Below are 15,372 nucleotides of genomic sequence, written 5' to 3'. Positions count from 1 at the left end.
CTGGTTAGGACACCCCCTTCACTGGACATGTGACAGGAGCAGGATGGATGCCTGTGTCACTGGAGGCTCTAGCTTGATTCTTAGCCCAGAGCTTTTAATTTGGGGCCCATCTACATCTACGGATATACCACTGGAATTTTAATAACTGTTGCATGAAGAAAAGTTCCATGTTGAAGCGCCCTGGAGAAGTCCTGATAAAAATGAGGTTGAACAGCTTTCTCTGTAGCAGGCCGTTAATATGACAACGGGCAAAGACAAAACCAGAACTTGGCTTCCTTACTTTCTACCATGGGATGTGGTCTCTGCTTCCTGCTCCTGTGGTCACCAGCATGCAAGGCCATAGCCACTGTCCTATAGGCCCCGGGACCCAGCCTTGTCCTTAATCCTCTCTAGTGCATCTGAGACAGTTAGAATTGGGAGGGAAGGGTGTAGGCTGTGGTCCCCAACCCGCTGCACAAAAGACTCACTTGAGAAACACTTGTAAAAACAAAGCAAAGCTCCCAGGTGATTCTGATCGTCAGCCAGGTTCGGAAACTGCTGGTTGAAGGGATATGCTGTGTGCCTGTGGTTCTCTTTGTTTTACTCAACACTAGATTAACATGACGAGAAGCACTGCACATTGATTGTATGAACCTAGGTTCTTCCTATAAAAATGTCTCCACCAAAGAAAAGGGAACCCTCACACACTGCTGGTGGGAATGCAAACCGGTGCAGCCACTATGGAAAACAGTATGGAGATTCCTCAAAAATTAAAAATAGAAATACGGTATGATCCAGCTAACCTACTACTGGGTAGTTATCCAAAGAACTTGAAATCAACAATTCAAAGAGTCTTATGCACCCCTAGGTTCATTGCAGCATTATTCACTATAGCTGAGACGTGGAAGCAACCCAGGTACCCATCGACTGATGGCTGGATAAAGATGTGGTACATTATATACAATGGAATAGTAATCAGCCATCAATAAAGACAAAATCATCCTGGTTGCAACAACACAGACGGACCTTGAAGGTGTTATGTTGAGTGAAATAAGCCAGACAGAGAAAGACAACACCGTATGATTTCACTCATATGTAGAAGATAAACAAACACACAGACAAAGAGAACAGATTAGTGGTTACCAGAGGCAAAAGGGGTGGGCACAAGGGGTGAAGGAGCGCATTTACATGGTGATTGACAAATAATAATGTACAACTGAAATTTCACAATGTTATAAACTATTATGACCTCAATAAAAAAAAAATGTCACCACTAAGATAGGAGTTAATGCTACGTCTTCAGCTTGTATCTAGGCTTGGTACAAAAAGTGTCCATTCAAAGAGTCTTTTTATATCTGTAAAACCAATCACACCAGGCCCATTACGGTCAGTGACTCATCTAGACGAAGCTACCCAACAAATTCCTCATAATGCAATCCCAGGAAAAAAACATGCCTTCTCCATCAGAAGTGTGTACTTCCTTTCACCAGACCTGCATGCCATCACGGACACATTCCTGCCTCGGGCTGCCAGGGGATTGACCCAAATCGAATGAATGTTTATCACAACTCTTTTGCCCCAAATTCCTGATCTAGTTCATTCTATCCTTAATTATCTCTGATCCTCCCTTCATCCTTCTTTTTGGCCTTCATGTACTTTAATACTGATAACCACCTAGAGTTCTGTCTGAAAGCGGGAGAGAGAGAAAGCACATACAGTGTAGGTACATACCAGTAGACTCCCCTTTGAAATTCAGCAGGTGGAGGCCCCCCGAACAGTGGCCTCAAACTGAACACACACAGGTTTGAGGGTCTCCAGTGTCCCCTGGTCTTAATCACTGTCCTCCATCCCTTTCTCTTCTCTGCGTCCAAGACCAAAGGCTAGCACAGACTGGAGCCCTCCTAGGACAGGTGGGGTGGCCTGTCCAAACCCCCACGGCCCTTGGACAATGTGCTGTAGGACAACTCCAACCAGGCCCGTTTCCCTTCCAGAGCTGCCCCGAGGCTGGCGAGGGAGGAGGAGACCAGTCGCTGGTCTTTCCCTACCTGGGCATCCTGCGGTGAGAACTGGGAGATGTGCTTCTGGTTTTCCACCATGTCTGTGCCCAGCAGAAGGGACCTGGGCACCTTGCTCCCTGTGCCCTCTTCCAGCATCGGGGTGAAGGAGTAGGGGTTTCGCAGATGAAGCCTCAACCCGTGTTTCTGCAGAACACAGAGCACAGGTCACATTTGAAGGGATCTGCCCTTGATCCTTCTCTGATTGTGTGTGTGACCACTTAGGTACCCACTACTGGATCCCCAGGCATGTGGTCCTGGCTCCTATTTTTTTAATAGAAGTGTATAAAAAGCCCTCTTGCCCAGGCCCACTATGGCAGACCACACCATGCATGCCACACCAGGCCATGTCACACCACACAATGCCATACCACCCCACACTACACCACACCACGCTACCCTGTGCCAGGGACTGTAACGGGGTTTACAACGATTACCGCACAACAACTTCATAAGCACATCACCCTTACGGTACTAATGCAACAACAGAGGCTCAGAAAAGTGCAGTAACTTGTCCAAGGTCACAATGGGAGGTGGATGGAGGTTTCAAAACCACATCTCTGTGGCTCCACAGCCCTGGCTCTCAGCGCTCATCTACAACTGCCCCCACTTCAGAAATAAATAATTAAAATTTGGAAAGACACAATACAGCAACGGTTATGTGAAAATCTATACTTACAAGGTAGATGAATTATTCACATCAAAAAATTTTATTTACTTTGCAGACTCATTTACTCTAGGGTCACTTTAAATGGAAGTTCCCTTGATGCATTTAAAATATGATTTGATTTACCAATATTTGACGGACACACAGAACTTCCCAAGGGCTCATCTACTTCTTCAAAGGAGAGACAGAGAAAACAGAAGGGCCTGTGCGCCCCACAGACAAGACTCCCTGTTGCTGCTAAGGCTTCTTCCTTCTTAAACCACTTTACTGAGGTTTGGCTGACATACAAAAGGCTGTACGTATTTACTGCATGCAACCTGATGAATGTGGCCTCAACAGACTTCTTTTCCCAGTTGCTTGACCAGCTCTCTCACCTTTCTGAGGTCTCTGCTCAGATGTCACCTGAGCAGCAAGGTCTCCCTGACCCCAGCACTCCCTGCTCTATTTCTCTCCGAAGCGCCTGTCACTGCCTGGCTGATGACGTGGTTTCTCCCCGTCTCTCCCAGGTAGACTGGAAGCTCTGTGAGGTCAGGGGCATTGTCTCTCGCTCAGTGCTGCACCCCCAGCATCTGGTGCAGTGCAATCAGTACGTATCCTGTTGACTGAATAAGTGAACGCCACGTGGCAGACAACCCAGAGGACAGAAACCAGATCTGTGAGTAGAAGTTTGAAGAAACTGAAAAAGATCTTCCCAACAATTACAGCTAAATTTCCCCCAAACCAGATGGCAGGAACACCATAGGCTGAGCATTCTGTGGAAGCCAGCCCATCGGTAGGGGCTGGGCTGGGAGGCCTGCAGGGTCCTTTCTAACACCAACATGGGGAAATTTCTTTGATTCCAAGTTGGAGGGACTTCCAGCTTGGCTCCTCTTGATAAAGTGGACTCTTTATCACCCAGGAGGCCCCCTTAGTTCCTCTTTTTCTCCCACCCTTGGCTTCCCATCCATCGCCAAGTCCCACCAGCTCATCTCCAGAAGTTGTCCACATCTCTCTATCTCCACTGGCCCTCAGCCCAAGCCACCACCTTGTGAACCACGGCAGCAGCCACCTCACTGGTCTCCCTGAGACCACGCCTGCTTCTATCACAACCCACACCATCCAGCAGATGGGCTGACCCCTCGTAAAGTCAAAATCCTATCAGTCCACTCCTCACTAAACACCACTCCTGGCCTCCCACGGCACTCGGGACAAATGCAGTCCCTTCAGCACAATCTGCAAGGCCCTGGTCTCAGCGGGCCCCTGACGCCCTCTGCCACTCCATCTGCTGCCCCTCTGTCACATGCCTGCTCCAGCCACACTGACCATCCTTCCCCCCTTAGGCCTGTCCACCTCCACTTCCCTCTGACTGGGACACTCCTGCTCAGATGTCCACAGGGCTGGTGACTTCTTGGCCTTTGAATGTCAGCTCAAATGTCACCTCCTCAGGGAGGTTTTCCTGGTCCCTGGCTGGCCGGACCTCCAGTCCCTCACTGTCGTGTTGCCTTATTTTCCTTCTTCAGGTAGCACTTACCTCCCCATGAAGTTCTCCTGCTAAGAGCAGAGGCCTTGCCTCTCCAAGGGCCTGTCTCAGCGCCGGACACAGGAGGGGCTCAGAAACATTTACGGGGTGAATGAATCAACAAACCCCAAATAAGGGACCCAAGAGGAGCGCAAGCATTGTTGCAAGTATAACTAATTGAACATGAATAATTTTTTTGGCTGATTCCGGGACTTTCTCTTCTAAAGTGAACTTATCAAGTCTTTCTTGATGGCTTCAATTACGTGGTGTCAGAATAAGAAGGGGGAAGCTCAATCTCCGTTGGGTCACATCCATCAGGTTTGTTCAGATCGTGTGGTTCTCCTCTTACAAAAACCAAACCTTCTCCCGATTTACTCATGAGATTTCTCGGCACGTACAGCCGTCCCGGGTGGGAACTGCCGGGAAGGGACAAGGCGCGTCTGAGGAACCAGAGACGGGAGATTTAAATGGTGTGGTTCTCAAAGCTGTGCTCTGGGTTCCTCTTGTTCCAGAATCACTGGTTCCTGGGCCCCATCACAGTCCTACAGAATCAGACCTCTGATCAGGAACCCTCGAGAACTCTCTACTTTCCTGCCAGTTTTTCGGGTGGTTCCGGTGGACATGAAAGTTTGAGAGTCCCGCCTTAGAGAGGTTTCTGGGAGCAAAACAGGAGCAAAATGAACATGGTTGAGACCCAGAAGGTTGGGGAGGTTGGGGAGGGAGGACAAGGGGTTGCCACTTGAATGAGGTGGAGGCTGGCCCAGGGAGAGGAGGGGAAGGCGGCTGCCGGCTGATGTGGGATGAACGAGCCCACCAGCGCAAAAGCCCTGCCCTCCCAGCTCGGATTCCTCTGCTTGCTGTGCGGCCACCGTAAAAGAAAACTTATTATCTGATGGATAGAACTGGCAGGTGGTCCACTCCGGTGCTCTCGTGATGGTTGTGGAAACTAAGACCCAGAGGACAGGCCCCGTGAGGCCCCGTGGGGGTCAGGGGAGGCACCCTCTGGCTCAAGGATAGGAACAGGGACAGTGGTACCAAGGCAGGCCTCACACTTCAGTCGAGGGCTCAGTCTAGCTGGGGACAGGCCCATACCGGCTGGTCTGATAGGCAGTAGCCAGCCGCGGGTCCTCGGGTAGCCTGCCTTTCTTTCTGGAGCCTCAGTTTTCCAACTGCCAAATGGGAGTAATAACACTAGCTGACAATTTCTGAGCACTTGCTACACCCCAGGCACCGTGCTAATGACTAGCAAACAGTAACCACCACGACAGCCTCGTGAGGGAGGGGCTATTACAATTCCCCTCTCACAGAGGACGTACCATGAGGCCAAGTCGCACAGCTGGTGAACCACAGAGCCGGAGTCACCACCGGCCAGTCAGGTCCACAGCCTGTAACGTCAGCCGGCGCCCCGCCCAGGCCCGAGCCGCAGGGAGAGCTCCGGTCTGTACCTGTGCCTGGCAAACTGCGAAGTGTTAGAACACAGGAGGCTGAGCAGGACCCCTATTGAGACGCCTGTGGTGGCACGTCACAGCCCACGAACAAGGAGGAGGGTCAGTCAGACCTGGTTCAAATTCTCTTTCATTTCCGAGCGTGTGAACTTAACCTCCCAGAACCTCAGTTCCCTCATCATAACATGGGGACACGAACGGTTCCTGTCTCACAGGTGAAAATTAATTGATGATAGAGCATTAAAGCTCGTGGCCCAAGATGTGACACTGGGAAAATATTGTTATTGTTTTGGAAACTGAATGTTCCTTGAAAGAGTTTAGTTGCCCTCCTGTAGATGCCCTCCAGGCTGTCAATGTTCTGTTATAGTAAGTTGCTCCCTACTCTAGATGGGGTTAGTTTTGCACATCACGTGGCATGATGGTTTTCTCCCTTGATTTGAGCACCATGCTCCTATTAATGCAGCCCAAGATTAGAGGTTAAATCACATACAGAATATGACAAATCCCATTTTCAAATGAGTAACCTTTTCTTATAAACAGAATAATCATTTGAAATTTTCTGTGATTTTTAGTTTTCATAAATTAGATTTTTCAAAAGGAGGGTCTACTCAAACCCCCCCATCCACCAGATCTGTCATTATGCATAACTGGTGTGTTTGCAAACTGCCTTCAGCTATCATCTGATATGGACTGAAGACCAGAGGCCCATTCCCCGGCCGTGGCTAGACTTCATCCAGTCCTGGCTGGGGAGGGGCTCTTTCTCTCATCTCTCTGTCTGTCTCTCTCTCCCTGTGAGGGGCGTAAAGAGTCAGTTCGTTAGTGGGTTTCTGTAGCTATCCAGTTCAGAGAAGTCTCTACATAAACCAGTTGGAGCAGTCAAAGAGCTATGAATAGCGGCTGAATGTCTTATTAGTTTCAAACTTTCAACTTAGATGGTGCTAAAGCTCACGCAGCTTCTTGTCCAGATGGCAGAGGACCTCTGAGTGGTGGGTGACGGGGGCACCAAGCAGGTAGAAGCTAAGCGGCCTCCAGGAATGTGCTGACTGAGTTTATAAAAGAGTCGGCGAGGGTGAAAAGAATCTGAAAGGGCGGGGGCAGAGCTGGGCGAGCCTGTGGACCAAGGTTTGGCCGACCAGGAAGTCAACAAGGGGCAGACTGAAAGGTCTCAGGATCCCTTCAAAACAGCCCAGAAGTCACAAGACATGAAAGTCCCCGGGGTCTGACTTCCTGCTCAAGCTGTCAAGAATGGAAACAGGATCTAAAGTTCAACGAGGGCAGAAGCTGGGCTGGCGTCCTAAGGCAGCTCTGAAACTCAGAGGTCCAAGGGCTCCGGCAGCTTCCCCATGAGGGCTGGACAAGAGGCCAGGAAGGGTCGGGGCAGGGCAGGGCAGGGGGCGGGGACCCAGTCTCATGAAGGCACCAGCCAGTGCTGCGTGGAGGAACACGGGCTGATGCTGACAAGGCTCATTCTTCAAAAGAGGTCTGATTTTTATGAGCAATTTCCTGATTTTAAGACACAGGGTGGGTTAGACAAACCCATGTGTGGGAATGCGCCAGGAGACCGTGGACAAACCCTGGGGTAGGAGAGAGCTCGGGTGCAGGGAGTCACCGCGGGCACAGGGTGGGGCCTTCCCCCCAGGGCGGGGAGATGGGAAGTGCCCTCCCCTTGGGGCCACAGGGGCTCTACCTTCAGCTCCAGGTCCGTGTAGATCTGCGGCCTCAGCAGGCTGAGGAGGTAGGATGCTCGGGAGAACTTAAACCCTGAAACGAATCAAATGACGACGTCACCAGCGGTCACCAGCGGTTGCCCCCTGCTGCCCACACACCACCTCTCCAGGCTCACCTGGGATGATCTCCTCAGTGACAGCTGCGCCCCCAATCACGTGGCGTCTCTCGAAGACCGCTGTGTTCACCCCCAGTCTCTGCAGGTACGCCGCCTGGCGGGGCACACAGGGCCCTTGCCTTATTCCTGGGGGCCGACCCGCAGGCTCAGGTCCTCACTACAGGGCCAGGGGCGGCCTCCTGGCTCATGCTGTTCCTGCCTCTGGAAAGGCCATTCTCTTGCTTCCCTGTAAATTCCCACTTTCCCTAAGAACCGACATGACTGCTCCTGCCCCTCCACTTCCTGGCTGAAGGTGCACTTCCCTCCTGCAAGGCCAGGGGCCTCGGGGAACTCATACTGTGCCTGCCCAGCCCTGCCAGGGATGCCCATCCCCTCCCGGGGGCGGCCAGCTCATCCCCCCTCACAAGGCCGAGGGGAGCAAGGGGAGCCTGCCCATGAGTGCTGAGCCACATGCCCAGGTTCCAGTCCTCTCTCTCCTCTGCTGGGGCAGCCTCAGTGCCTGATCTGTGTGGCCTCAGTTTCCTCATGTGAAAAATGGGGTTGATGATGATAATACCCACTTTGCCTGCTTCATATTACTGCTGCGAGGGTTCACTGAGCTGGGCCCTGAAAGAGACTTACATCGTCCCTGGCACATAGGACGTGCTCAGTGAATGAGGCTGTGATTACAGCACAGTCTTATTTGGGGGAACCGATGATGCAGGAGATTTATTAAGTTTTCTCTAGCTCTTAGTGGGAAATCAATAAATATTTGTTGAAGGGAACTAGCCCAGTCCTGAGTCTACGGTGTTCCTCCCACCACCGCAAGCCGGGTGACAACAGGGACGGTGTAGTTCAGAAGTCAGACTTTTTTGAAAGTTCACTTGGCAACTACTATGCGCCAGACACTGGAGTGGACCATCTCATTCAATCCACCCACCACCCCGGAGGGAGGCACTATCATTCTTCCCATTTCACAGATGAGGAAACTGAGGCTCCATGAGGTGAATAGCTCCCCTCAGCCTCATGTGGCTGGTGAGCAGAGGTGTTGGGAATTGAACCCAGATGGTCTGAACCCAGGATCTACACTCTAGACACATCCTAACGAGAAAGGGAAAAGAGCAGCCCCCGACATTTGGAAGCTGGCCTGGCCCGCAGGGGTAAGCCATGTTGTCCTCCTACTAGAATGACAACCTCAAACAAGGGTAGTCTGAGACGTGATAAAACGGGACAGGGCGAGCCCACTTCACAGTTTTGTCTAAGCTCGAGTGAAAACAAGGTCTCTGCCCACCCACAAAATACCAAACGTGCTCTTTCTCGGCCAAGGTGAGTGACTGCTGCTTCCTTACCAATCACCTCTCTCCTCACAACAGTCGCCTCTCCCTACAGATAAGATTTATCGAGATGCCCAGTCGCAGGGTTGTCCCGCTTTCCTACAGCATCCAATCTACAGCAAACCCCTACTTCCTTAGACACTCCCCCAAATCAGCCAACCAAAGCCCGAATCCTAGAATGGCTTCCTCCCAACAGCCTCTCAAGACTCCCGCCGTCCCCCACGCTGTGTGCCCTCCCCACTGCGGCAAGTCACCACCCAGCCTCACTAACACCAGGTGGGCCCGTGTCTCTGAAGGGCATTGACATGGGCCTCCCTTGGGCTGGAAACCTCCAGCAATAAGAGCCACCATTTGTGTAAGGCTTTCTGTGCCCTCGAAGTGCATTATCTGCTCCCTTCACACCGACTCCGTGAGGGTGGGTGTCTTTATTCTCATTTACTGCGGCTCAGGGAGCCTGAGTGACTTGCCTTAACCTTCACAGATGGAAACCGGCAGAGCTGGGAGAAGAACCCACGTTTATATTAACATAAAATCGACATTTTAAATTACTGGTCAGTTGAGTTACATAACACCCCCTGTAAAATGTTCAAGTAAAGCTGACGTGTCGGGGAAAGCATGAAGATTTAACCCAAGTCTCGCGGCTCCCCCACGTTGCTAAGCCCCCTATATTGATGTTCTAGAGCTGCCACTGTTTCCGGAAGGTGTTCCGTGTTTGTCTTGTGACCTAAATACCCTCTAGCACCCGCTAGCGCCTCCTAGGGCTACACGGACTCCGGTTCGAGAGGCACAGCCTCAGGGTAACCCTGGCCTGGCTCAGCTTGGGACGTAGACGCCAGCCGTGTTCGGGAGGGCGCTGCCTCCTCGCTAGACCGGCTTCCTCGCTGTCTCCAGGGTACACTTGGACCGTGCACCTGCTGGGTACTCCGGGTTGGTACATGGCCTAGACCCAGCTGGGGAGCACAGGGCTCTGCTCACAAGGACTGCCCATAATCTGGAGTCAGGGCCCCCCAACTCCAGTTACCTGATCCCCAGCCTCCAACATGTCTGCCAGATACACGCTTTCCCACCTTTCCATCATCTGGCTTCTTAAAACTCCTAGACTCTCCCAGGGTCATGGGGGAAATCCACGTGTTAGGGGGAGACGAGGAAAGGGAGCCCCTGAGATCCTCCTTAAGTACTGCAGATGTCCACCGACCCAGCCACGGCTGGCACCAGGGACGGGGGACTAGCCTGCCTTCCTTCTCGCCTGTGGCCCTCACCCTTCCCACTTCCTCACACCCCTGTTGAAAGCCACGTGTCCAGGGCCATTGAGGTGGGGCAGAGGGGGAGGTACTCACAGCCACCAGCCCGTTGTGTCCTGCAATGAGACGGGGAGAGGGGAGGAAAGAAACACTGGTCAGTGGGCAGACAGACACATTCCCTGAGGAGTGTGGTCACCCATCCCTGTCCTCATGCCCATGAAGGTCTTGGACAGTAGCAGGAACTTGGGGGACCCCCCCACCTGTACCTGGCTGTTGGAACAGCATCTAGTTCGATGCCATAAGGCACCTGGTCTATGGGGAATCAGAAAACCATGGTTCTTGCCCTGGCTTGCAAACAGTCCTGTCACCCTGGCTTGGCCAGTGGCTCCATGTTGGAGTGAGGGGCAGGGCAATCCATGGTCATGGGACGAAAACCATCCCACAGAGCATTCCATTGCCTAGCTTCCATCACTGGGGATGAGTGAGTGACTGTCGGAGGGTGCCTCACAGTTTACTTGGCAGAGAAGAGAAGGCAAGTGTGGCTGGTGCACTGATGCTGCATGTCCTCGTCCAGCATGGACTCACTGGCCGTCCAGGTGAGTGCTGGTCACGTAGACAGTTGCTGTCAAGCGTGGCCTCTTTTGCCTGTGTGGTTCACAATGGGCACAATGGTGTCCCAGAAGGCTTTACTCACACAGGTTTGTCTTTGTCAATCCCCAGGGCTCCCAAAATAAAATAGGAACAGTCCACAATGAAGTAAACACATATGGCTTCCACGTGTGCTAGAGTAACGAGGTGTACTTCAGGAATGCCAGCCGAGGGGGTAAATTTGTCTATCTTATGTACAAAGTTCCTTTCCAAAAGTCTTGGGATGGCTGCCCTGGGGAAGAGCCCTGAACTTGGCTTAGGATCCCATGTCCCACTGGGAGCGAGTCTCCCTCCTGCTTTGAGAAGCTTCAGGATCACCTGAGAATCAGGTCAGTCTCAGACCACCCCCTACAGTCTACTCAGCAGGCTGGGGGTGGGGACTGGGACGGGTTTCTCACAAGCCCCCTGGTCACCCTGAGGCAGGTGGCCAGTCTCAGCCAAGCACACGGGCGCTTGGGTGGAGCCGGCCTCCTGTTCCTTTACCCTCAGGAGAAGCTGTAGCTGCTGATGGAGGATCTTTTGTTCGGCAGAGCACAGGCCCCGGTCGTCTTCAGACAGGAGGGGAGACTCATGCGTCTCCTTGGTGATAGAAGGTCATTCTGAGTCTTCAAAGACATCAGTAGATGACCACGTTCTCTGGGCACCAACCTGGACCCACTGTTGACTCAAATAAAATGCTCAACCATTAATTTGACAAACATCCATAAATAGGAGGCAGCAATGAGCCATGTGATGGCTTTATTCACGGCCGAGCTGATTTTTTTCTCATTCTCCACACAGAGACCCCCAGCGTTTGAGAGGCCATTGAGCCAAGTTCTCTTCCATTCAAGGAATCCTAAGATGGAGTTTTTCAAACCTCTCTGACCATGATCCACGGGAAGAAATGACCTGGCACACACCCCGTATACAAATGTGTTTCACAGAAACAAAAGTTTCATAAACTAATATTAACTCACATGATAAGCATGTGACTTACTTATGTTTCATTTTTTAAAATGCTGCTTGACATTCTATTTTTACATATTTTTGAAATTTTTCATGAGAAAGCTTAAAAAATATGCTGGATGCAGGGGGTTGGGCTGGTGGCATTGTGGTTAAGTCTGTGCACTCCACTTCAGTGGCCCAGAATTCACAGGTTCAGATGCCTGGTGCGGACCTACACACCGCTCACCAAGCCACACTGAGGCGGCGTCCCCCATAGAAAATAGAGGAAGATTGGCACAGATGTTAGCCCAGGGACAACCTTTCCTCGCCAAAAAAAAAAAAAAAAAAGCTGGATGGGACTCACGAATAGATTGCAGCCTGCAGTTTGAAAAGCCCTGTTCTCATATCCACACAACAAACTAAAGCCTGGCCACCCCGGGCTCACCTTGGCTTCTGCTGTTTACCAGGGCGTGGCCCTTGGAGAGTCATTTCAGCCACCCTGAGCCTCAAGCTTCTTTATACGTAGACCAGAGAGGGTGCTGGACCTTGCAGTGTTGCAGGGAGAATGACCCATCCTATATGTAAAGCACCTGACCCTTAGCAGACCCACAGTAAATGGTAGCTATTTGTCTTTTAATTAGCGCTGATGATAAATCATGGAAAACCAATAAAGTCTTCCAGGCAACTGGGTCCAGTTCAGTCATCACACGTAAGCCCACAAATGCACAGAGACCTCAAATGATGAAAGCTGAGGGTCCAACAGCCCAGGACCCTCCTCCCTCCACCATCCCCACCCCCAGCCCTTGCCGAGCCCTCCTGCAGCTTCTGGTGACCACCCTGTCCCCTTGGAGGGGTCATGAGCTGCAGGCTCTGCTGAGACCCGGCCTGACTATAGGGATCGCCAGGCAGCAGGCACCCAGGGCTCTGGAGAGAAGGGGCTCTGAACTCGGGCTCTAGAACGTGTGGGCTGAGCTGCCCACATCAGGGCCACTCAGTGTTGGTGAGATGTGCTGACTTCCTCGAGTCATTTTCAACCCTCGGAATCCTGATGACCAGACACGGGGCCCAGGGACTGCCTTTTAACAAGCTCCTGGGTCACTCTTAGGCACACTGAGTCAAATGACTAAATCAGGGTCATCTTCAAGGTGGCTCCCAGGTACTGGCATGACTACAGGGATGCAGACATAAGACCAAGGGTCCATCCTCCTTGCTGGAAGACAGCAGGGGTGGGCTGTCACCAAGGGCAGAAAAAGGCGAGGGGCTTCTCTGAGGCTCAAAGTCCTGGAGCACTTCCATTTCCCGAGTCCAGTCATAGGGCGCTGGAGCTGGCTTCCCCCAGCCAGGGAGGTTTATAAGGCAGTTGTCAAACACAGCCATTCTTAAACATCAAATTATATAAACTTACAGTTCTACAAATAATAAAACCAAAGGTAATAAATACTCAAAACGTTCACTTCCTAACTATTTTACTGTCTTACTGTTACCCATGCTCTTGTGGTTGTTGGCCTCCAAGGATCCGTACAGCGGCCCCACTACGCAAGGATGCTCTGCTGAGTCTCTCTCCCAAATTCACATTCAGCGACATCACGGTGGCAACTTGAAAAAGGCCACCGTGGGAGTATTTACACCATGGAACTCAGCAAACAGTACACGCTGGGGCTTGATTAATTTTGTTGACTGTTCAACTTAAGAAAGTTGATGGAGAAGATGTGAATAAGGCAGATTAAATTTAACAGCATGTTGTGTCTGTCGCTGTTACACTGTGGATAGCACAAAAAGTTGAGGAAATATTCTTCCCCGTATTGGAAAAATATTATCTGATTGAGCAGTCATTCCCATCATTGACAGAGGAGTGAAGTGTGGACATAAATCTTCATTGTTTCACTTCTGTTCTGCTCTTTCAAGTAAATGAAAATATCAACATTCCTTTTGCAACTATCCTCATCTGTCAACTGCAAACATAGGTTGGCTACTGAGTTTGGCAAAAATCACAGAAATTCGGTGAGGATCAATTGGCTGCCTGGAATTTAAGAGTATTGTTTTTTATTTGTAAAATTGTGTGGTACAAGTCTTTTATTTATAATAAACTTTTTATATTTATTTTATATTTATTATATAAAATATATATAATTATATAAAATTATATTTAAATTTATTTTATATTTTATTTATAATAAACTTCTGTGTGTATATATGCACGCATTTTTCCCTGGAAAGGGGACTGTTAAACATTTCCCGGCACGTGACTGTTCTTGGTTCACACAGAAATGAAGAAATGCCAGAACACAGATGCAGCATCAGAGCTGGAGGATGAGCATCTTCCAGTCCTGTCATTGTCTCTCTGTATGAACCCATTTGGAAATAAGGTTAGAAGTTGAAATTCCGGCCCTCTGGGAGCGTGAATGGAAGCCAATCTGGTCCTGGCCCACAGCGTCACACAGTCACCCGACAGATCAGGACTCTGCAGCCCGGGGATCAGAGGAGTGTTGAGGATCACTGTGGCGGATCCCCCACAGGCACCCGATGTGCAAGGCGGTGGGACACTGTCACCCTCGGCGAACCCACAGCAGGATCTCTGTGACTCATTTCTATTTTTCCTCTACTGCCCCTTACAATTTGCGATTCCTGTTTCCTTTGGGGATGGGTGACCTTAGTGATAAGGGTGTGGGGACAAGAACTCAGGGCACTTGAGGTGTCTGGATCTCACTGGTCTGCTGGCCCAGGCCTTTCTTTCTGACCCTTATGTACCATATGCTTCCTAAGGATATGGTGGCAACTAGCTAATTTCGCAGGAGATACCTGGAAACCCCTAAGCTCACCCAGTCCTCCCTGGTCATGCTAGATGAGACCTAAGCCCAGAGAGGACAAGACTCTGCTCCAGACCACACAGATGGCATAGCCAGCCCCAGGAGCCCACTGCCTGCTTGCAGATAGGTGGGCTCTCCACCACGGCCTCTGCTCTTGCCCCAACTCCTGGCCAGCGGTGCCCAGAGCAGAGGGAGGGGAGGGGCTGGGAAGGGCCCTCCAGGCCCCTGAGCAGGGCTGCCCCTCCTTCAGCTCTGGCGCAGCCTGCTTTACCTGCTCCTATCACCACCGCGTCGTACTCAGGCTTCAGGTGTCCCCTGGCTTCCCAATGAGCTCGTCTCCAAGCAGGGCGGGGAGAGGCGCCCACGGCCCTGCAGAGCCCTCGGCCGCTGGCAGCCATCTCTGCCCAGTGCTAGGCCAGGAATTTGCTTGCAACCAGCTTTTTGTGCTCCCCCCACAGGGGGAGGAGCAGGAAGCAAGCAGGAAGAGAGGAGGAGCTGCGGTCCAGCTGCCATACTTGGCTTCAGGCCACGACTAAGAGGACACTGAGCACACGCGGACCGAGTCTACACTGGGCGGGCAGAGTCCACGCGGGGCAGAGACTCTGGAGGTTGCCTACTAACCAGGAAGAAGTCATGCCAACACCAGGCCTGCGGAGAGTAATCCCGGTGCTGATAACTCTCCAAGGCCGGGTCACTCTCCTGAAGGCTCAAACACCCTGTGCTTGCCAGGCTGCTGAGAAGCTTGCAGGGCTGGGGGCCACTGCACTCTCCGTAGTTCTCGGGGTTCGCCTTCTTCTTGGGAAGGCCTGGATATTTCTGTTCTTTCAGCACCTTTCCTACTTTCCAAGCTCCCATCTGTGAATATCTCCAGCTTTCCCACTGTCCTCTGGCCTGTCTTCAATCAGGAGCCCTTTGTTCTCTGCCCGTTGGCTAGCAGGCCGGTCCCCTGGCAG

General features: G+C 51.5%; 1 protein-coding gene across 1 annotated transcript in view; it reads right to left on the bottom strand.

Moving 5' to 3' along the window:
• The window catches only part of PYROXD2 (pyridine nucleotide-disulphide oxidoreductase domain 2), a 28,174-nt gene extending 13,208 nt beyond the window's left edge, over positions 1–14,966 (bottom strand). The window contains exons 1-5 of the mRNA XM_008537140.2: positions 14,691–14,966; positions 10,137–10,156; positions 7,487–7,580; positions 7,331–7,404; positions 2,025–2,180 (exon numbers count right to left, since the gene is read on the bottom strand). Of these exons, the coding sequence (XP_008535362.1) occupies positions 2,025–2,180; positions 7,331–7,404; positions 7,487–7,580; positions 10,137–10,156; positions 14,691–14,817 (471 nt within the window). The 5' untranslated portion in view covers positions 14,818–14,966. The remainder of the gene's footprint in view (positions 1–2,024; positions 2,181–7,330; positions 7,405–7,486; positions 7,581–10,136; positions 10,157–14,690) is intronic.
• Positions 14,967–15,372: the final 406 nt, after the last annotated feature.

The sequence above is a fragment of the Equus przewalskii genome, chromosome 1, assembly GCF_037783145.1.
Source record: "Equus przewalskii isolate Varuska chromosome 1, EquPr2, whole genome shotgun sequence".
Lineage (NCBI taxonomy): Eukaryota > Metazoa > Chordata > Mammalia > Perissodactyla > Equidae > Equus > Equus przewalskii.
This window is presented reverse-complemented; position numbering and strand designations above follow the sequence as displayed.